The 22,238-nt window shown below is 51.8% G+C and overlaps 2 protein-coding genes and 1 long non-coding RNA gene across 3 annotated transcripts; 1 reads left to right on the top strand and 2 right to left on the bottom strand.

The window, feature by feature from the left end:
• Positions 1-89: 89 nt before the first annotated feature.
• LOC135984594 (uncharacterized) lies at positions 90-18,644 on the bottom strand. The gene is made up of 5 exons (XR_010605658.1): positions 18,500-18,644; positions 16,455-16,557; positions 15,838-15,947; positions 1,947-2,144; positions 90-1,008 (listed from the first exon to the last, which is right to left on the bottom strand). It is a non-coding gene; the product is annotated as an uncharacterized LOC135984594 (long non-coding RNA).
• On the top strand, positions 4,648-5,193 carry LOC135998080 (transmembrane protein 140-like). Its single transcript, XM_065651181.1, is given in 2 exon segments — positions 4,648-5,108; positions 5,111-5,193. Coding segments are annotated over 2 exon segments (501 nt in total). The 5' UTR covers positions 4,648-4,690.
• On the bottom strand, positions 6,670-7,687 carry LOC135984592 (cell cycle regulator of non-homologous end joining-like). Its single transcript, XM_065627067.1, has 3 exons — positions 7,563-7,687; positions 7,397-7,466; positions 6,670-7,166 (listed from the first exon to the last, which is right to left on the bottom strand). The coding sequence occupies exons 1-3, from the start codon at positions 7,682-7,684 to the stop codon at positions 6,927-6,929; spliced, it is 432 nt and encodes a 143-aa protein (XP_065483139.1). The 5' UTR covers positions 7,685-7,687; the 3' UTR covers positions 6,670-6,926.
• Positions 18,645-22,238: the final 3,594 nt, after the last annotated feature.

Consider the following 22,238-nt stretch of genomic DNA (forward strand, 5'->3'; position numbering starts at 1 on the left):
AGAGACAGCTCCAGTGACAGAGAGCATGAGAGAGGACCAGAACGGTTCTGGCCCTCCCTCCTCCTGTCCACCACCTGCTCACTGCTAGGCGGTATGTAGCTTCTGAACTCCAACACCGGCATTGCAACAAGCCTGACTCAGCATCTCTTCTCTAGTTGGCAGCAGGTAGCATCAGGGAATGCAACACATCTGGCCGAATGCAATTCTTTTTGTTCCTGCATGTCTTGCACTGGTTCCCCGCAGCGTGTGAGTGTCAGTGCTGGAAGCACCCAGTGAAAGGGTGCACATGGGTCTTTTCTCCACACAGGAGACTCTCTGGGTACAGCACTGCCCCAGCCACCCTCCATGTTTTGCAGCAACAGCTAAGAAGAACACAGGAATCAAGTGCAAGGGAGTATTTTCTTTTTGTGGAAATAAAACAAAAAGCAGCACAACAACAAGTGTTATACTGAAAAAATACTCTAGTTTCACAACAGCCTTTCCGGTTTGAGCCATCTCATCACCATGCACTGTGCATGCCTCCTCCAGCCTCACTTTCTGCTGTAGAATCCCTAATACATCATCTCAGTAGCATTCTAGCCACGTGATCATCAAGACTCCCTAATGGAGGGAGTCCAGCTGCCACAATGGGTCAGTGGAGATTTATTTTTCAGTGCTCCCACTGATCTGGTCCCATAACGGCATTCTATTGCACAGTTTGGCAAATATATTTAACTTTTGTCAAGAGGCAAATATACATTGTGAAGAAGGACTACGGTTTGCCTTCTCTCCCATGCAGTTTGTTCCTGTGGAGTTAACACCGTTCATCAAGTCTCTTGCTCTTTCCCTTCACCACTGTCCAGGTTAAGACTTTTGAGCCAGTAAGGTTGTTAATTTAATCTTCCCGTCCATTGAGGCAGTGAGGCAGGTCCCACAGTCCATAGCTGTGCTCCAATCCACTGTGACAACAGGAGCTCGGTGTCCTCCTAGGGAAAGGCAGCTCTCCAGAACCTTGTCCTCACCATTTAACTAAAAGGAAAGCATAAGATTTTAAGGAGATACGTTTCTGTGGTGGGGACAGTGCATCCACAGGCGAAGCCAAAGCCTGCTACAGACTTCATTTCCCTATCAGCATACACAATTAAGCAGAAAAATCAGAGAGATGTTGAGATGCATGTAGCTCACGAGAAGAAACAAAGTTCTAGTCTCACAATAGAAGCGCATGCTCTCAAGCAAGCTCAGCTTCTGACACCAGCCGAGCTGCAGTAATTAAATGAGACAGGCTGAGAGCACACACTGATGAGGAGCATTTAAGCCTAAACTATAGCTCATGTTAGTGCGGGTGCTCTGAACGTCCCAGATGCACAGTAAAAATTCCATCTCCTCTGCCTTGCAATGACTTATACTGATGGGCATCGACTCAAGAGGAGGCAGGCAAAAGGCATGTGGTCAGTAACCACTTGCTACTGTGGCACAGAACTTTGGGTACTTGGAACCATTCAGCCTTATCCTTCATTTCCTTTCAGTACACAGTAAGAGGAGAGAATCTGTCTGGGACTAACATAACATCAGCAAGTACACAAGGCAGATTAAAGATAGGCATCAGTCAACTATCACACATTTTGCATTGAACTGGCATGCATCAATGTATTAAGTAAAAAAACACAAAACCACCAACTTTGTCCTAGGGACTCGGGCACTACGGAAAACTGCTGCAGCTAAGCTTTAAGAACAAAGAGCACACATACTCTAGCTACAAACACAGGGCCAAATACTTATAGAAGGTTCAAACACTTGCTTAATACCACACACGGCTAAAATGCACACTGTATGAAACTAAGCATCAGTTTTCACAGGGCAGGGAATGGTAGGTGCTGTTTGAGAACTTCCACTGGCTGATGTTGCAGCCTTGTAACAAGAGCTTGTATGGATGCGTAAGAGTACTTCCCATCACTTCTCAGATTTACCTTAAAAATGACTCCTCCAGTAGAAGAACACGTCAACATATAGTTGCCCTCAGAGTCAAAAGCAAAAAGCCTTCCTCGTGGGAACTGGACTTGCTTGTAGCCACTGTATCCAGACAGAACAAAAGGACCTGTAGCTTCACTGGGAAGATTGTATTCAGACACCTTCAAGCCACTTTTGTGAATATTCCACTGAATAAACTAGAAGAAGAAAAAGAGATGACAAAAGTGAATAGTTAAATTGACTGGAATGAAAGTAGAGGGGACATTCTTTGTTTTTAAGCAAAGTGGCTATTCCTTACAAATTGAATATGGCATTTTGACATCCAGCATGCTGGAATCCATAAAGACCGGGAGGCCCCTCAGGCCCCTAGGGTGAAATCGGCGTACTCGGCTCGCTCCCTGAAGTGCCTGTTCACCAATGCGCGCAGCATGGGGAATAAGCAGGAGGAGTTAGAAACCTGCGTTCGGTCAGGAGATTATGATCTGGTGGCATTAACAGAGACATGGTGGGACAGCTCGCATGACTGGAATGTGGTCATGGATGGCTGTGTCCTTTTCAGGAAAGACAGGCCAGCCAAGCGTGGTGGTGGAGTTGCTCTTTATGTGAGAGAGCAACTACAATGTATAGAGTACTGTCCAGGTGCGGGTGAGGAGCAAGTTGAGAGTCTGTGGGTGAGAATTAAGGGGCAGGCTGGCAGGGGTGACACTGCTGTGGGTGTCTATTACAGGCCTCCAGATCAGAGTGAGGATGTTGATGAGGCCTTCTACGGGCAGCTGAGCGTGGCCTCACAGTCACAGGCTCTGGTTGTTATGGGGGATTTTAACTACCCTGATGTTTGCTGGAAGGACTACTCAGCCAGCCAGCCTCAGTCTAGGAGGTTCCTCCAGTGCATTGATGACAGCTTTCTGATGCAAATAGTGGAGGAGCCGACTAGGAGAGGTGCGCTGCTGGATCTCGTCCTCGCTAACAAGGAGGGTCTGGTTGAAGCAGTAAAGGTGGGGGGCTGCCTTGGTTGCAGCGACCATGAGATGGTGGAGTTCAGGATCTCCTGTGGTGGGAGCAGAATACCGAGCAGAATTGCAACCCTGGACTTCAGCAGGGCCGACTTTGGCCTTTTCAAACAATTGCTGGAGGAAATCCCGTGGGCAAGGCTGCTTGAAGGTCAAGGGGCCCAAGATAGTTGGTTAACTTTCAGGGACTGCTTCTACCAAGCTCAAGATCAGTGCATCCCGACGCGCAGGAAGTCAAGGAGAGGAGCCAGGAGACCTGCGTGGTTAAGCAGGGAACTGCTGGGCAAACTCAAGTGGAAGAGGAGGCTTTACAAATCATGGAAAGAGGGGCTGGCCACTTGGGAAGAATATAAGGCTGTTGTCAGAGGATGTAGGGAGGCAACTAGGAAAGCTAAGGCCTCCTTAGAGTTAAACCTGGCGAGAGGGGTCAAGGACAACAGGAAGAGCTTCTTCAAATACATGGCAGGTAAAACTAACACCAGAGGCAACGCAGGCCCACTGATGAATGGGGTGGGTGCCCTGGTGCCAGAAGATAGAGAGAAGGCAGAATTACGGAATGCCTTCTTTGTCTCTGTCTACTCTGCCGGAGGCTGTCCTGAGGAGCCCCGTACCCCTGAGGCCCCAGAGGAAGGCAGGGCAACGGAGGAGTTTGTCTTAGTTGATGAGGACTGGGTTAGGGACCAGTTAAGCAATCTGGACATCCATAAATCCATGGGTCCAGATGGGATGCACCCGCGGGTGCTGAGGGAGCTGGCTGAAGTCACTGCTGGACCGCTCTCCATCATCTTTGCCGAGTCTTGGGAAACGGGAGAGGTGCCTGAGGACTGGAGGAAAGCAAATGTCACTCCGGTCTTCAAAAAGGGCAAGAAGGAGGACCCGGGCAACTATAGACCGGTCAGCCTCACCTCCATCCCTGGGAAAGTGATGGAACACCTTATCCTTGGTGCCATCTTAAGACATATCAAGGATAAGAGGGTCATCAGGGACAGTCAACATGGCTTCACCAAGGGGAAGTCGTGTTTGACCAACCTCATAGCCTTTTATGAAGACGTAACAAGGTGGATTGACGATGGCAAAGCAGTGGATGTGGTCTACCTTGACTTCAGCAAAGCATTTGACACCGTCTCCCACAGCATCCTCACGGCAAAACTGAGGAAGTGTGGACTGGATGATCGGGTAGTGAGGTGGACTGCAAACTGGCTGAAGGAGAGAAGCCAGAGAGTCGTGGTCAATGGGGCAGAGTCTGGTTGGAGGCCTGTATCTAGTGGAGTGCCTCAAGGGTCAGTTCTGGGACCAATACTATTCAACATATTCATCAATGACTTGGATGAGGGAATTGAGTGTACTATCAGCAAGTTTGCTGATGACACCAAGCTGGGAGGAGCGGCTGACACGCCAGAAGGCTGTGCTGCCATCCAGCGAGATCTGGACAGGCTAGAGAGTTGGGCGGGGAAAAATTTAATGAAATATAACAAGGGAAAATGTAGAGTCTTGCATCTGGGCAGGAACAACCCCAGGTTCCAGTACAGGTTGGGGAATGACCTATTAGAGAGCAGTGTAGGGGAAAGGGACCTGGGGGTCCTGGTGGACAGCAGGATGACCATGAGCCAGCACTGTGCCCTTGTGGCCAAGAAGGCCAATGGCATCCTGGGGTGTATTAGAAGGGGGGTGGTTAGTAGGTCGAGAGAGGTTCTCCTTCCCCTCTACTCTGCCCTGGTGTGGCCTTGGCCTTGATGTTTTATTCACTGCTGTGGGAAGCTGGGAACCTGGTTGACCTCCCTGACAAACACATCGGCTTTTACAACTTCTGCCTGTGGAACGAGACAGCTGGGAAGCTGCAGTGCCTGGAGTACAAGCATCTGCAGGTGATGGGCATCAGCCTACTAGGAATAGTTCTAGCCAGGATTTGTGTGTACACCTGTCTGGTCTTCAGCATTTTCTACCCTATTTTTGTTGCACATGTGAAGTGCACAGAGGAGAGAGAGGGCTGGAAGGTGATCCTCATCATACTCATCATCAAGACAACAATCCTGTTTGGAGGCCTGATTATGTTTCTTTTCCAAACCTCACAGTGGATTCACCCCTCTGATTTCACTGGAGGCTTCCTGGCACTGCTTGGGACTCAGGCTCTGCTACTGCTCCAGATTCTCACTGCTACCTCATCTGGACCAAGCACACGCATCCATGTCAAAGCCTTTTTACTGAGGAGGTCATGCCCACTGAGATTCAACAATGAAGACGACGCAACAGCTATTGATAACCTGATTTAAAACAGTAATCCCACGACAGCTTTAGTCACCGGCAGGAATTTGATCCTTAGTCCAAAGACCCATGTTGAGCCATGCTCTGGCACACGGCTGTGTGCAGCTCTCTTGCGGCGAGCAGGCAGCAGACACTAACACTCACAGCGCAGCGTGGAAACTTCACAGTAACAGCAGCGTGTAACACACACCGTGGCTTGGGGCACAACATCAGAGCAACAGCATTCCTGGCCTTGACCCGGAGGACAGTGGACAGATCAGAACCAGCACACAGTGGACACAGCCCTCTGGCCATATCTAGCCTAAGTATAAGCAGCCAGAGAAGCAAACAGGCTTCCTTTCTCTGAGTTGCCTGAAGAGACTCTGCTCCTTCTCCACGTCCTGGACTAACCAGGGATGCCTTCAAGGCAATTGTGACTTGAGGAGCTGTGGCTTCACACTGCTGTCACAGCAGTGGCAGCCTCAGATGTGTACTGGAGATACTTTCTTCAGCAGGACCACCTGTACTTCACCTGCAGGAATAATATCTGAGGTGACTCTGCTTTAGTTCATTAGGGTGAAGGGGCCCACATCCAACCCCAGCAGCAGCAGAGCACCTGGAGCGACAGCCAAACAACTTGCTGAACATAGCCCTGAAGAGGAGGGTTTCCACAAGCCAGCAGAGGATTTGGGTGCAGAGCCCCAGGTTTGTCCCTACTGATACTACGAAGCCAAGCCCAGCACTCCAGCAGCCTTTGAGACTCTAGGAGAGACTGGATCTATCTGAGGGCAGCTTACCACAGAGCCAGCTCAGCTCAGCCCAAAACATACCCCATGCAAGGGTGTGCTCAGGGAGCAGGGCCAGGGCCGCTGCAGGCTGGGTTGCAGTGCCCCAGCTGGGCCATCACAGCCAGAACACTGGATGGAGGCTCTGCCACGGCAATGCACAGCACTGCTCCATGCCACATCTGTAACCTCGCACAAACCTCGCCGGCTTTCCCCCCCATCCCCTTCAGGCACATGAGGGTCCGTTTTCTCTCCTGCTGCAGTCTTTGGGGGGATGTGGCTGGTGATGCTGGTTGGCTGATTCTTCATTTCAATAAAGGCTCTCGCGCCTGCTTCAGTCTCATCTTTGTTTGTTCACCCCCTCTTCAGACTGGGAAGAGGATGCTAAGCCATCCTCATCCCTTCATAGACCCCCATGCACAATGCCATGGGGTTAGCCCCCTCAAGATGGTCCCTGCCAGTCTGCTCCCACCCATGTCTTCCTGAGCTATGGGAGGCCTGCCCAAGCCTGGAGGCACATTCAGTGTCAGGTCCAATGTGGACAGACTGCCAGGCCTCACTGCAGCTGTCACAGGGGGACCACAAGGACAAGGGAGCCCAAAGGCTGGCCAGCAAAGACATTCCAGGCCCAGCAACTCCGTGCTCCCCTCCAGTCCCAATACTGACTCACCAAAGAGATACTCACAGAAACTCAAATGTCCTCTTTAATCTGTCCATGCTCCAAGATACCAAACAGAAAGGAACATAATCTAATCTGGAGCACAGCGCACACTGATAGAAGTGAGTGCCCCCTTCCTTCTTCCCCATGGCCTTCATAGGCCTCCTCCCAGCTTCACAGGCCATCAACACAGCAGATACCCAGCCCACTCCAGGCTGTCCTCCTGCAATGCTGTCAGAGGGGCCACCTCCCCTTTGCTCCTGGGAAACCACAGAGGAGGCAGCATTAGCTGAAAAAGATCTCCCTGACATATTTCAGAACATCATCTTCAGAGTCCTCCCAGTCTGTCCTCTCTGCATCAGCATCAGCACCAGTGTCAGGAGGGCATGGGAGAGCCGGACCGCGGTCACTGCCTGCCCCATTGCTGGCTGTGCTTCCAGGTGCCTTGTTTGGTGCTTGCTGAAACTCCTGCCCGCCTTGGCTCCAGGACTGGGTTTCCTCCTCACCTTCCTCGCACTGCAGATTCTGCCCAAAGAGAAAACAACCAGACACAGCTGTGCGACTTCAACCCGGGAGCACTCTAAGGAGGGAGGGGGGCAGTGCGGAGGGGCAGCCCATCGCCAGTCCCCAGGTTCCCAGCGGAGGCAGGTCTTGTCCCGCAGTGCCCGGCCGGGGGATGAAGGCAGCTGTACCGGCCCTGGCAGCCCCCGTGAAGGGCCAGGGCCGCGTCCCCACCCCCGGGGGTCCGGGCTCACCTCGGCCAGGACCGCCAAGGCCACGTCCACCAGCTCCGCCTCGTTCATACAATACACCACCTCCGCCGCCCTGCGCACCGCACGGGGAGAGACGCTCAGCGGGGGGAGCGCCGAGCTTCGCCCGCCGCCGCCGCCGCCGCCGCTCCCCCCGCCCCAGCGGCTCTACCTGGGCCGTGCCACCGCCTGCCGCCGCCTCCGCACCGCCTTGGCGGGGGGCGCCGCCGCCCGCTCGTCCCCCGCCGCCCCCATCCAGGCCGGGAGCAGCCGCCGCCGCCCGCCCGCCGCCATCTCTGCCGAAAGTCTCAATCATTTATACAACATCCTATCAGTATATACACGCCCTCAGGGGAGTCCTGTAAGCCTGATTAATTACAATATTTGCATACAACTTATATAGCATGACTCTTACTACGTCTGCTCAGTGAGTAGGGGATCTTCTGCAGGTGGGAAGCCTCCGAGAAAAAGGTATGGCTTTCTATTAAAATAATATTATCATGAGTAAAATTTTCTTTTGGTTATGCACGTCCACAAAATTTGGCGATAATCACTAGGTAATAAATCAACTGCCCTGCACGCGACCACTTTTAGCACTGGTGAATGTTAATGGATCTCCGGGCTCTAAAACCAAAACAGCCTTGAGAAGATACCAAATGTCTCTTCAAACAGTAAATCAGACCTATTCTTCACATAACTGAGAATGAGATCTCTGCCCAGGAACAGTCCTGCAAACGTCCCATAAAGGCCAAGGACATAAGCAGTAGTAAGTTCCGTGGTGATGTGTAAGCAGATAAAATCTGGCTGCTTAGCAGTCCGCTCAACCCCTCTGCAACACCTGAGCACAGCACTTGCCCTGATGTTGGAGGTGTGCAGGGAGAGAGCACAAGGGAGGGTCTTTTCTCCACGCTGGAGACTCTGGCACATCACTGTCCCAGCCACCCTCCATGTTTCGCAGCAAAGACAATGACGAGAGCACAGCAATCAAGTGCAAGGGAATATTTTCTTTGCTTGCTATCCTGTCCACCCCACAGCTGCTGCCAGCTCTCTCCCACAGACGTGGGACTGCTGCCTCCACCTCAGCACTTGGGACAAAAGCGGATCGCTCCTTCACAGAGGAGAGAGGCCCGAGCTGCCATTAGCACGAGGCGAGGCAGCTACACAACCCAGATGAACCCTGCAGTGCTTGGAAAGTAGCACCTGTACCGTGAACATGCCTGTAGTGAGCACTTCAGTCTCCAGCAGTAGTGCAGTAAGCCCTGCATGTGTGTGTGTGCGCGTCTGTGCCTTGCTCTTTATCAGCTGGCTGTGAAGATGTGTAGGATGGCTCATGAATGGCCGTTGCTCTTCCGGTACACAGGACACGCAAGTGTGGAGGTATTGATACCAAAAAGTCGGCAAAAAAGACTCTTTAACACTGTTTTGAAAGTGTTAAAAAGCAGGCACTTCTATTACAGTACGCCGGACGCTCGGAGGATCGCTCCTCTAATCGAGCATGAGCGTGACTTGCACTTTTTGGTATTTATTCCATATACCTCTTGCATATTCATTTGTCTCTACTGCTTAGTTAATACATTAAACATAAATTATTTACATAACCCCACCCTTTCCCGGAAGTCCATCTGCGGTATTCGAGAGTCTTTGTCGGGGGTCTCTAGTGCTCCCCGGTGGTCTTCGCAGCTGGTGCTCCCCCCGCTGTCAGCTTCTTGACCTAATTTCTTCAGCAAGCATATTGTCATTTTGTGCTGCTACTCAGCAAAAGTCCTGTACCCCGCTCTTCATTTAGTGGAATATTCCGCTTTCCCAGCTTGCAAGGTTTCTGTTACATGATGCCTAGCCTTGGTACATCAGGCCTAGTCTTGTTACATTATGCCTAGGGGTTTCTAAAAGATTTTTGTTCCTGTTATCAGTATCTTTACCAAAGGCATTTCCTTCCCTTCTATATGTAGCCTTCCTAAGCAGCTGCAGCAATATGCGGGCTGTGAAAGGACAGGAGAATATCCTGGGGGAGGCACACAAGGCCCAGCAGTACTTGACAGCTCTTGCTCTGGGACAACTGCTGTCCTTTCCGGATCCTTCACCAAATGAGCGTTTGGAGTCCTGGAAGGTGAGGACGAGTGTTGTGGCAGCATTGAAGAAAGGCTGTAGGAAATCACTGCAGATATAGGAGAGGGGCCAGTATAAAAGATGAAGCAGTAACATGGCTTGTGAGAGTTGACATGAGAGTCAAAGCAGTCCACTCCGTTTTATCAAACCTAAGCTGACTACTGGGGATTCTTGCTGTGGTTCGATGGCTGCAGGAATTGAAAGAATGGCATATCCGCACCAAGGGCTAAGCCGAGTCCCTGAAGAATGCCATGAAGAATAAGGAGAGAGACTTAACAGGTGCTTTCACCCGTGGCTGACACAAAGCAAATGACTGTGCGTTTCTGTCTCTACAGCGGCTGTCAACAAGCCCCTCTGTGTCCACTCCTACTGCATTTTACTGCACAGGGGGACACATCCTTCAACATTTTGCTCCTAAGGAGTAGGCAAATAGGGCTCCTGAACAGCACATATGCTGTAAACAGCACATTTTCAAAGACAGATCTTGGCCTCCCTTTCAATAACCCACCCACTCTTGCATGCAAAATGGAGCAGACTGCAAATCTACCTGGCCTTCATTTTCTAAGGTCAGGCTTGCTTGGGGTTTTGGCTTCAGGCAGCACTGAACACCGTCAGAGCCAGCTGTTTCAGCACGACGCAATCTGGTGACGCAAGGCAGGGAAGGAGGGGGAAGCCAGGTGGCAACGGACCTCGAGATGCCCACAGAAGTCACTTGGCTGCTTGCAGCCTGCCGAGGCACAGCTACCCTAACGCACCGGCAAAAAGGAGCCAACCAGCAGGCCCAGCTGTGGTCCCCAGGCTGCTCTGCCAGCACTTAAGCCCATGGAGCAGGCCTGCAGCTCCCCAGCTCTTTCCTTGCTGTCCTGCTGGCCCTCTTCTCCCTGCTTGGTTTCTGGGCAGGGGTCACGTGCTTCACGTGCCCAGCACCGTGCACAGAGCAGCTGAGGCACATTCTCTTCTGGATCACAGGAGCTGAGCAGCATTGCAGAAGAGCTCACTGGAGGAAATCTGGCCACGCAAACACACGCCTCAAACCAGCACGATGTACATTCACAGGAGCCCCGAGGGGGTGTCACTGTGAGTGACAGTGCGAGCTGGGCGAGAGAACTCCCGAGGTCCCTGCCCACCCGAGAGAAGCGCTGGCCGCCTCCAGCTCCACTTTTGGGGACCCGCATCGCCGGACTCTGCGGCCACACGCTGAGGGATAACAAGGAGCTGCTGAGGGGAGGGTGCTACAGCCACTGCCGCAGCCTCCAGCCACCCACCCCACCGCGGGCCACCCTTATGGTGGAGCGGGTGGATGCTCCGCTCTGCCCTGCTCTGCCAGCCTGCTCCCTGTAGTGACACTTCCGTGAGGCTCAGCACGCCTTTGTCCACGGTTGACTTCTCAATTTCGCGATAGGTTTGGCTCTCCAGTTGGAACTTAATTACTGCTGGACTTCTCATTTATTATTAGTCGAATATGAACTTTTGAGTAAGCCTCATGCTGAGGTCTTTTGGGCTGTCTAGCAACAGTGGCACAGGGCGAAGCTTTGCTGCGCGCTCAGCGCTTCCTCGGCAGCCCCATCTGTGGCCACCCCCGCCGTATTCTCCCCCAGAACCGCGCCCGACGCAGACGGACGCATCCTTCAACAGTCTGAACGCGGCAGCGAACTGGGCTCCAGAACCGCAGCTGTGCAAATGGCACAGGTTCTGGGCTGCTCTCGCCCTCTCCGTGCCCTCTAGCCTTGTTTGCCAGGGGCTCGGTTCTAGGCTGCTCTCGCCCCCTCCGTGCCCTCTAGCCTTGTTTGCCAGGGGCTCGGTTCTAGGCTGCTCTCGCCCCCTCCGTGCCCTCTTGCCTTGTTCGCCAGGGGCTCGGTTCTGGGCTCCTCTCGCCCTCTCCGCGCCCTCTTCCCTCGCTCTCCCGGGGCTCGGCAGAGTCCGCCGGGTGCCTCCTGCGACTGCTCAACCCGGAGCGGGCCGTGCCCTCGTCGCCGCGAAGCATGCAGTGCTTCATCGAACTGCTCAGGAGGGTGCCGGAGCAGCCACCGTCCGACAGCGCTTCCGCGCCCAGCACCGCCGGGGCCTTGGAGCTCCGGCAGAAGGGCCGGGGCGGGCTGCACAGTGCGGCCGCCAGCGGCGACCTGGTCCGGCTGCAAGGAATCTGGTGGCGGAAGAGATTCCGTATCAACTCGCGGGATGCCAACAAGCAGTAAGAAGCGGGCAGTGCCCATAGCGAAGATCCGCGTGCCCTGGCTGCAAGAGCCGGCGAAGCCCAGCACGATCACGAGCACCCTAGGGACAGGCCGGCTCCACAGCGCTGCCCTTACCGGAGGCCCGCCCGAGCTGGGACAGGAGCCAGCGGATGCGCCACTCTGCCCTGCTCTGCCAGCCTGCTCCCCGTAGCGACCCTTCTGTGGAGCTCCGCAGGCCTTCGTGCAAGCAGAGACGGCTCCTTTCCTCTTCCTTTCCAGGACACGGAGTCACAGAGCCACAGGGCACAGCTTCCCGTTGCTGCTAGAAATCCCATCTCCCCTGTCTCTGGGATACATCCGGCGCAGGACTCGCTGGGGGCAAAGCCAGGGGCTTACGCAGACTCCACAGTCTCCGCAGACCTATGTGGCCTCCAGAGGCTCCAGGCTGCCAAGGCGCCGTATCCTTTGCTCTGCTGGGTGGCCGGGCAGGTCTGGCTGGAGGCAGGGACCAGTGCCTGGGCACAGGAGTCCGGTTGTGCACCTTCATTGCCACAGCTGAGAAGATGCCTCCTGGCTCGACAGAGGTGCTGAGGATGGTGCCTAGCCAGCCCCAGGCTTTGGGTGTGCAACTGCTGCCACCGGCTCTGGCACGGGAAAGCTTGCTTTTGGCTGCTTTTTTGGCAGTTGAGCCTTGTGGCCCTAGGTGGTAGGCAGCACAGCCTGAAACGATGTCTTCGGCTGTCTTGTCTGTGTTAACTGGATGTATTTAATTTCTAGGACGCGTCTGCATCTTGCTTGTGCGAACGGCCATGCAGATGTCGTTCGATTTCTGGCAGGAAAGAAGTGCAAGCTAAACCCTCGTGGCATGTTTAAGAAATCGCCGCTGATGCTGGTACGTGGAATAAGTTATGCTGTTGTACGTGGGGCTTGTCAATGATGCACTGAGAGATTCCTGCCTCGCGTGATTCTTTACGTAGGCCTGTGTAGAAACAAGTATGTTGCAGTCAGGGGGGAAGGGGCATATGTTGCCTTATCTTTGAAGACGCTCGTACTTTCCCGTGTTGGGAAGATGCAGGAGTTCTGACAGAGAGAAATGTACATGTGGGAAGCGACTCCTCCCTTGTGGCTTGTTTCCAGGCAGTACAGCACCAGCACAAAGACTGTGTGACCGCTCTGCTGGAGCATGGTGCCAACCCCGACCACAAAGGTGCTGGTGGCAACACTGCCCTTCACATGGCTGCCATCATGCCCAGCGAATCGATGGTGGAGCTCTTACTCGAGCACAATGCCCATATTGATGCTAAGAATGACGTAAGCTTGGGCTTTGGGTAAGGCTTCTCTTCCCCAAACTCGCTTGACTTTCCTGTGTTCTTCTAAGGGAGACGATTTCTCCTTTCAGTTGGGATACACTCCGCTTGCCGTTGCGGTCATCGAGCGCCGTGAAGAGATGGTCGAGTTCCTCCTTCAAAACGGAGCTGACGTGAACGCTCGAGATATTCATCAAAGGTGAAAGTTTTGTCAAAAGCGTGCATGGGACTCCTGAGCATTGTTCAGATTGGATTGATGGGAGCTATAGGAATGAGCTTTGAAAAAGAACCAGGAGCTGCCCAGAAGGAGCTCCTTCTGTGACACTTGTGAAAGCAGACCCGCACTCGGCTGCTCTCTTACCTCAAGGGACGATCTCTGCACTGAGGACTGCAGGAAAGCGTTGGCTGTGGTGCCAACAAACGCACGCGTGCGCGTGCACACACATGCACACAGAAACAGACACACATACACAGACCTCCCGAGTCTGCTCTGGGGAGACTCTTGGCCTGGAGACCTCCTGAGGTCCCACCACCCTCAATTGTCCAACGCATCCATGTGTTTTGCTGTAATTTCGCTCTGCCTGTAGGAGGGGAAATGAATTGTTTGAGGAGCAAAGAAGGACTCAAGTAATGGCAAGGCAATGTCTGCAGAAGCTGAGTGGAACCTCTTGTGTTCCAGCTTGAACCCATTACCCCTTGTCTTACTGTTGGTTGACACCGAGAAGAGCCTGGCTCCATCCTCGTGACACCCACCCTTTATATATTTATAAAAATTGATGAGGTCACCCCTCAGTCTCCTCTTCTCCAAGCTAAAGAGACCCAGCTCCCTCAGCCTTTCCTCATAAGGGAGATGCTCCACTCCCTTAATCATCTTTGTGGCCCTGCGCTGGACTCTCTCCAGCAGTTCCCTATCCTTCTTGAACTGAGGGGCCCAGAACTGGACACAATATTCCAGATGAGGTCTCACCAGGGCAGAGTAGAGGGGAAGGAGAACCTCTCTCGACCTACTAACCACCCCCCTTCTAATACACCCAGGATGCCATTGGCCTTCTTGGCCACAAGGGCACAGTGCTGGCTCATGGTCATCCTGCTGTCCACCAGGACCCCCAGGTCCCTTTCCCCTACACTGCTCTCTAATAGGTCATTCCCCAACCTGTACTGGAACCTGGGGTTGTTCCTGCCCAGATGCAAGACTCTACATTTTCCCTTGTTATATTTCATTAAATTTTTCCCCGCCCAACTCTCTAGCCTGTCCAGATCTCGCTGGATGGCAGCACAGCCTTCTGGCATGTCAGCCACTCCTCCCAGCTTGGTGTCATCAGCAAACTTGCTGATAGTACACTCAATTCCCTCATCCAAGTCATTGATGAATATATTGAATAGTATTGGTCCCAGAACTGACCCTTGAGGCACTCCACTAGATACAGGCCTCCAACCAGACTCTGCCCCATTGACCACGACTCTCTGGCTTCTCTCCTTCAGCCAGTTTGCAGTCCACCTCACTACCCGATCATCCAGTCCACACTTCCTCAGTTTTGCCGTGAGGATGCTGTGGGAGACGGTGTCAAATGCTTTGCTGAAGTCAAGGTAGACCACATCCACTGCTCTGCCATCGTCAATCCACCTTGTTACGTCTTCATAAAAGGCTATGAGGTTGGTCAAACACGACTTCCCCTTGGTGAAGCCATGTTGACTGTCCCTGATGACCCTCTTATCCTTGATATGTCTTAAGATGGCACCAAGGATAAGGTGTTCCATCACTTTCCCAGGGATGGAGGTGAGGCTGACCGGTCTATAGTTGCCCGGGTCCTCCTTCTTGCCCTTTTTGAAGACCGGAGTGACATTTGCTTTCCTCCAGTCCTCAGGCACCTCTCCCGTTTCCCAAGACTTGGCAAAGATGATGGAGAGCGGTCCAGCGATGACTTCAGCCAGCACCCTCAGCACCCACGGGTGCATCCCATCTGGACCCATGGATTTATGGATGTCCAGATTGCTTAACTGGTCCCTAACCCAGTCATCATCAACTGAGGCAAACTCCTCCATTGCCCTGCCTTCCTCTGGGGCCTCAAGGGTACAGGGCTCCTCAGGACAGCCTCCGGCAGAGTAGACAGAGACAAAGAAGGCATTCCGTAATTCTGCCTTCTCTGTATCTTCTGGCACCAGGGCACCCACCCCGTTCATCAGTGGGCCTACATTGCCTCTGGTGTTAGTTTTATCTGCCATGTATTTGAAGAAGCTCTTCCTGTTGTCCTTGACCCCTCTCGCCAGGTTTAACTCTAAGGAGGCCTTAGCTTTCCTAGTTGCCTCCCTACATCCTCTGACAACAGCCTTATATTCTTCCCAAGTGGCCAGCCCCTCCTTCCATGATTTGTAAACCCTCCTCTTCCACTTGAGTTTGCCCAGCAGTTCCCTGTTTAACCACGCAGGCCTCCTGGCTCCCCTCCTTGACTTTCTGCGCGTCGGGATGCACTGATCTTGAGCTTGGTAGAAGCAGTCCCTGAATGTTAACCAACTATCTTGGGCCCCTTGACCTTCAAGCAGCCTTGCCCACGGGATTTCCTCCAGCAATTGTTTGAAAAGGCCAAAGTCGGCCCTGCTGAAGTCCAGGGTTGCAATTCTGCTCGGTATTCTGCTCCCACCACAGGAGATTCTGAACTCCACCATCTCATGGTCACTGCAACCAAGGCAGCCCCCCACCTTTACTGCTTCAACCAGATGTGGTGCTTCTCTGTTTCAGTTGCCTGAGGACTGATGCCTCAAGCAGACAGATGGTTGTCCACCACAAAGAGGCACCTTGGACCCACTTGCAGCCATCTGCCCTCCTGTGGGGCCCAGGGAGATGGGTGCTACAGAGACAGACCTGTGATTACTGTCCTCCACGCTCCTCTCTCAGACTGCCTGGTAAACCAGACTCCTCCACCCAGAGATGTGGACTGTCCTTAGTGCTCTCTTTCAGGCTTCTGCTTCACCCTGAAAAAAAGGCAAGTGGCATCAGGAAGGGTTATCACTGGCTGCAGGCCATGCAGCATTGGAGCACTGGCCATCTGGGTCTGCATGGAGGCACAAACACAGGGCAAGGAGCTCAGCGACCTTGGCTTCAAGCTGAGCCTCTGGCTTGAGGACATGCAAATAACCACTTTCCTCCCTTTGCCCAGAATTATGTCCTGTTTTTACCACTTCTCCTCAAGAAATTCACAATGTCAGTCCCCACAGCCACTTGTGGATTTGGCACAGCCTTTGAGTTTTTAGAGTGGCAGGACAGACCCCATGCACATCTGTACCCAGTGCATGACTGAAACACTGGTGACTAGACCCTTTTGCATCTCCCTCCCAATCCCTGTCTCCCTGGACACTTGGAAGTGGGGCACCTATGTTTAATGTGCACAAGCTTCTCTGTCCCAAACTTCTTCTCCACACAGTCATAGCCAGGAGGAGAACACACACAGCATGAGGGGGTCACAGCATCCAGACACCGACCTGTCCTCTTCACCACTTCTTGTAGCTTCCCTTGGAGATCATCTTCACGACAGGCTTCTGGAGAGACTTGAGGGTCACATGGAGTATGCCCATTGTTCTGAATCTACAATGCATACACAAATGACCCGGAAACTATCCATGCTTGGGCCCAAAGCATATTGCAGAATGGACCCTCATGCACGTGTAATTTCACCAGGGTTTGACTTGCTGCTGGTATCACCTCTTGGTTTGTCTTTCTTTACACATGCTCTCCTGCAGCCAGGCACTGCTGCTCTTCTCCCTATCCCACAGGGGCTCACGCCTGCCCCCGTTCTCACTGTCACCCTGCCTCGCATCTCTCAGAGGCAGAACAAGCTGCGCCTGGAGGGCCCACCAGCTCCTCAGTGATTTCTGTCAGAACTCAGAGCCAGCCCGGTCCTGGCCGTGCTCACTCACCAACCCTTGCTGTCGTATTTCTTTAGACTGGTTTCCTAGGGCAGGCAGGCTTGCAGAATCACGGGCTTTTTGTTCAATCGCGTTATCTTTTATTTAACTACCCCACCTCCATAAAATATAAAAGCAATTAAAAATTGTCCTAGCTGCACATGTTTACTAGAGAGGGAACAGAGAATTAAATTCCTAGCAGGTGTGTGGCAGTGGTGGCGGAGAGCCACCTCAGAGACCCAGTGCTGCTATGTGATCTCTGCATGTGTGAGAGCCCAGGGAAATCTCTACCCTCTCTTCTGCTTTGAGGCTCATGTCTTTAAGGACCTATTTTCTTTTCCCAGCACTGCCCCTCTGTTCACCCTGCCACATTGCAGGCAGACTTGAGTCTCAGCATCCTGCTGCCTTCCCAGCCCAGCCCAGCAGGTAAATCCCTGTCTCCAGGTGTGACTGTGACAGAAGCATTCCCGGTGCAGGTGCCCTGTGTCAGCTGGTGCAGAGAGCACATGTCCGGCCTGGAGGAAACGTATGGTTTGGCAATGAAAGCTGAGACATGGCATGCTGCCATCAGCGCAGCCGCAGACATGCCATTCATGAGCTCTGCAGCTCAGCCCCAAGGCCGATTTGGAGGCAGCCTGACTGAGAAGCAGGGCATAAACAGGAAAAGAGCTGTCACCCAGTGTCCAGCTGGGACTTCTGCTAGGCATCTGCAGCCCTTTTGCCTCTCAGGACATGCCTGTGCCTTTGGAGGGTCTGTGGCACCTCAAAGGTGCAAGAAAGAGGAACCCAAGCATGGTGCAGGGAGCCCTAACCTAGCTTCAGTCCCCTTGTTTCTGGGCAGGCATTGCTGAAGGACTAGACTTCACCATGGAGAGCTCTGTGTCTCTGTCTCCCAGGCAAAGGGACTCATGTGCACGGCTCAGAAGCTCCCCGTGGTGTCTGTGTGTGAGATGCGGCTCATAGGGACCCTCTGTGCTACCAAGACTGCATGGCCCTTCCCTCTGCTGGCTTGCAGGCAGGTCAGCACCTTCCCAGGCTGGGGCTGTGCCTTCTCCCCTGTGACCTGCTGGCTGAGTGCCTGGGCGAAGGTGGTGGGACAGGGAGGCCAAAGAATGGAGGTCCAGTGCAGGATCTGGCCTCTGTGCAGGGACAAACATCTGTGTGAAGCTGCCGGATGTCACCACAATGAGCAGGCTGAATGCAAAGGGTTGAGGGGATGGGCTTGCACTGAAAAGCCAGAAGACTTGGCTTTCATGCATCTGCCCTCCCCAGCTGCTTAGGGGAGTAATGCCATGCAAGAGCGGTGGGAAAGGAAGGCAGTTTTGGACTTGGCACCTTTCCTTTAAGCCACTTGCTCCCCGCCAGGATCCCTCTTTCCCTCTCAGGCTGGATCAGCTGTGGGGAAGCTACAGGTGAAGAAAGAGCTAAAGATTCCTGGCAAACAGAAACTAGCCAGTGACACATGGACCAGACTGTGGAGGAACTGCCCCAGAAGTGTCCCAGAGCTGGGGAACGACCTGCTCCCTCCCAGACGTTTGCATCCTGCAGCACCACTTCTCCTGTAAGCTCCTCCCAATGTCAATGCCACTAAAAAAGTGGGGGACCCAGTGGAAGATACTTACAGGCTGCCCATCTGTCTGGGTGCGGAGCTGAAATACGCTGGGGAGGGCTAAGGTGCCGCCCTGGCGACCTGAGCTGGTCTGTGGCTGCTGCTGTGTCCCTGTGCTGCTGAGCTCTGACACCACAGCCCCTGTTGTGTCACAGGCAGCTGCCTCTGGCTTTCTGTTTCGGTTTTGGCTCCCATGGGAGCCTGATATGGTGCTCCTCCCCCATACTGCGTCATAGAAATATGAGCAAGAAAACAAACCAAGCCCAGCCACCAGCGCCCAAGCCAGGGCAGGTTTGCACTTTCTTCTCCCGGCCGTGCTAACTGATGTGAATAACTGACCGGGCTAAGCTCACCCAGGAAAGTTGTGCTACTACAGTGACTTGGGTGTCCGTGAGGGCTGAGATGAGCTTGTTTTGTTTGGACACTTCTCTAGAGGTGACCAACCACGCCATTTCTGACCCCAGTACTGCAGCACTGTTGGAGATCACTGACCACTTTGCCCAGCTGATCTTATTCTAGGGGCGTCCTTCCACACCTTTGGCTGCCTCTCTGGCAGGTATTTCCTCTGCTCTCTCTTTCCAGGCATTTGGGCAGGGAAGATTGTACCTGAAGGCTGGACGGGGTGCAATGTGTCCTGCTGTTCTCCTTCCTAGGGACATTTTACAGGTGTCCCCTGGCTGCTCCTTTAGATGCCTGAAGTCTGGCCGATGATAGAATAGCTGGGGGAGGATAGGTGTGGTGGGTGTGGGGTAGGTAGGGGGCTGATCATCAACATGTCTCATGGAGAAAGGACAGGAAGGGAGAGGAGAAAGAGAGCAGGGCTTCTACATGTGTCTGCCTGCAGGTAGGAGAGATGGGATGGCATGTTTGGGCTGCTGGGCCTGGCGTCTGTGGGTGGGAAAGGAAAGCACTTCCAAGAAGCCAGTTTCCACGAAACTCCTCTGCAACCATTTCTTCCTGGAATTGTTTCCTGAAATAGAAACGTAATTTCTCGTGTCTGTTAAGGAGATATTGGCACAGCTTTACAGTGGAATGAATGCTCTGCAGCTTTTGGTTTCTCGTGGTGCAGTTAGAGCACACACAGCAACATTGTCAGCAGTTCTAGTAAAATTAGCAATCACACGTAAAGCAGGAGATGAGCTGGGACTTTGAAAAGTGTTTTGCTTATTTTAGCCTGCTGTTTTTAAAAGTAAGCTACTACACTTGCTTCCCAGAAGTTGGTCATGATTCTGGTCCTCATTCCTGAAGGAATCTCCACAGCAGAACTCTTGTTGCCTCTAGTTACTCAAAACCCCTCTCAGCTATAGCTAGTACTGCCCCGTTGTATCAGACTTGAGGGATTCCTGTGGAACTCCTTAGGCTGGTGAGAAGAGAGGTTGGAGTTCACTTCATATTCTTTTACATTATTTAGAAATCACTTTTATTCAAAAGAAATTGTAAAATGACTATTTTTTTCTTATCTATAATCTGCTGACAAGTAAAAATAAATAAATCTCAGTGAAACAAAACCTACTCTATGCTTTTCTTCCTATAGCTGTCATGAGGAGCTTGCTGGCAGCCAAAGAGCTGGAGTCCAAGGCAGTGCAAAGCTAAATGGCTTTGTGTTGTCTGCACTTTGTGTTGCATTTAGGATTCTACGAGACTGAACCCTAATCCCACAGGGTATCAGCTGTGAGGCTCCCAGAACTCATTCCCCAGGACTGATGCCTGGCTGGCTGCAGCCTTTGGCTTGGAAGGTGCCCTTCTTCGCCTTGCATCCAGTTCTAGCCCTGACAGAAAGCTGACCCACGTGCCTCTGGGTGGCCTTGTAATGATGGCTTGTGCCTATGTGTCTAATTTTTTGTCTTCATGACTTCGTCTTGCCATAATATATGATTCTTCCTTTTGTCCTTCATACAGTGCACAAGAGAGGGGCTGTATGGGATATTTCCTTCCACTTGATGCATTTTAACTGTATTTGGCCAATTCTTCCTGCAGAAACAATATTTTATGTTTTATTTATTACCGGCAGTTCTAGCTCAGCCCCTCTCAAATGCTCAGAACTTGATGGCCCTGATTTTTGCAGCAATTGGTTCCAGCATATGGATTAAAATGGAGTATGCCATAGAGACAGAGACAAGGTAGAGAGAAAAGCCCACTGACTTGCTTACCAGGCAATCCTAAGTGCTAAGAAAGGTAAAGGAGACAAAACTCTGTACCTGTCTTAAGTAGCATATTTTTCTTCTCTTCTCCTGAATGTATGTACAAAGCTATACACATGAAGAAGACACAAACTATACAGGTATATTACTATAATGAATAAAATGTTACCCAGGTATGTAAGAACACAGGAATGGCCATACTGGTGGTGGTCCATCACAGTACACCACCAAGGGGTGGTCCATCACAGTACCCTGCCTCCAATGTGACTGTGCGTGGATGCCCAGGGGAGAGTATGAACAGAACAAACATATTTTTGTGGTCTAACCTGGCAGGCAGCTAAACACCATACACAGCCATACCACCCCTGCAGTGGGATGGGGGAGACAACTCGAAAAAAGGTAAACCTTGAGGGTTAAGATAAAGACAGTTTAATAGGAAAGGGAAAATAATAATAATAATAACAGCAATATTAATAATAGCAATAATAGAAAAATATGTAAAACAAGTGATGCACAAGGCAATTGCTCATTACCTGTCAGCTGATACCCAGCCCATTCCTGAGTAGTGGTTCCCCTGGCCACCTTGCCCCAGAATATATATTGAGCATGACATCATATGGATTGGAAAATCCTTTTGGCCAGTTTGAGTCAGCTGTCCTGGCTGTGCCCCTTCCCAGCTTCTTGTGCACCTGGCACAGTGTGAGAAGCTGAAAAGTCCTTGGCTGCTTAACAACCAAAACATCAGTGTGTTATCAACATTATTTTCATACTAAATTCAAAACACAGCACTATAGCAGCTACTAGGAAGAAAAATTAACTCCATCCCAGCTGAAACCAGGATGCATATCCAGTACTTTTCCCAAGCACTCTCCTAGAGTCTCATTCTTTTCAGCTGAGTTTTCCCAAGCCATATGTGCCTATTCAAAAACTCCTAGTGCTCTATCTATAAGGTACATGCCCACCTGAATCTATGTATGTTTGTTTTGCATCCATGACATCCTTTGGCAAAGGGTTCCACAGACCGACTGCTTGTGTACAGATTTTATGTCAAATGTTTTTGACTGTAACATGTATTTGGTTTGCTGGTGAAAGAGGGAAATTATTTTCATGGCTTATGACTCTCCAGTTTCTCTATTATGATCAAGGAACTGTGGCTTCAGCTGCTTGGTGAATAATCACCCTCCTCAAGAATCTTAGGGAAACTTCCAAAAAAAGTGAAGAAGGGAGAAAAAAAAAAAAAGGGAAAAAAGAAGGATGGGGACTTAGCTCTTCACAGAGCTCTTTCTGGAAGTGGAGTCTGCTTCACCAAACCAGTTTTTATTGTTTAAGACAAATGATACTTTATATTCAGGAGAGACTCCCAACTAAACTGGTTTAGAATTTGGGATACTTCTTCATGTGGTGAGAAAACTTCATGTGTACATTAGCCAATGTATGCCAACTATTTTTCAGAAAAGAAAGAGCAAGAAGAGTTTTGATTTCTGCAGGTATCTACTTCTTTGCTGGTAGAGTCATAATCTATAACCAAAGTCTTGGGAATTAAGCAAATCAGATAGATACATGACACTTTCATGTGCTTTCATTGGCTGAAGAACTGAGGCTCCAAAATAA

Source organism: Caloenas nicobarica, chromosome 1 (assembly GCF_036013445.1).
Source record: "Caloenas nicobarica isolate bCalNic1 chromosome 1, bCalNic1.hap1, whole genome shotgun sequence".
NCBI lineage: Eukaryota > Metazoa > Chordata > Aves > Columbiformes > Columbidae > Caloenas > Caloenas nicobarica.

What these genes read in the sequence shown, in the direction of transcription:
- LOC135984592 (XM_065627067.1), bottom strand. Translation starts at nt 7,684, where the DNA reads ATGGCGGCGGGCGGGCGGCGGCGGCTGCTCCCGGCCTGGATGGGGGCG. An exon ending in CAGGCGGTGGCACGGCCCAG is followed by an intron (nt 7,467 to 7,562) that starts GTAGAGCCGCTG and finishes TGCGGTGCGCAG; the next exon opens with GGCGGCGGAGGTGGTGTATT. An exon ending in CCTTGGCGGTCCTGGCCGAG is followed by an intron (nt 7,167 to 7,396) that starts GTGAGCCCGGAC and finishes CTCTTTGGGCAG; the next exon opens with AATCTGCAGTGCGAGGAAGG.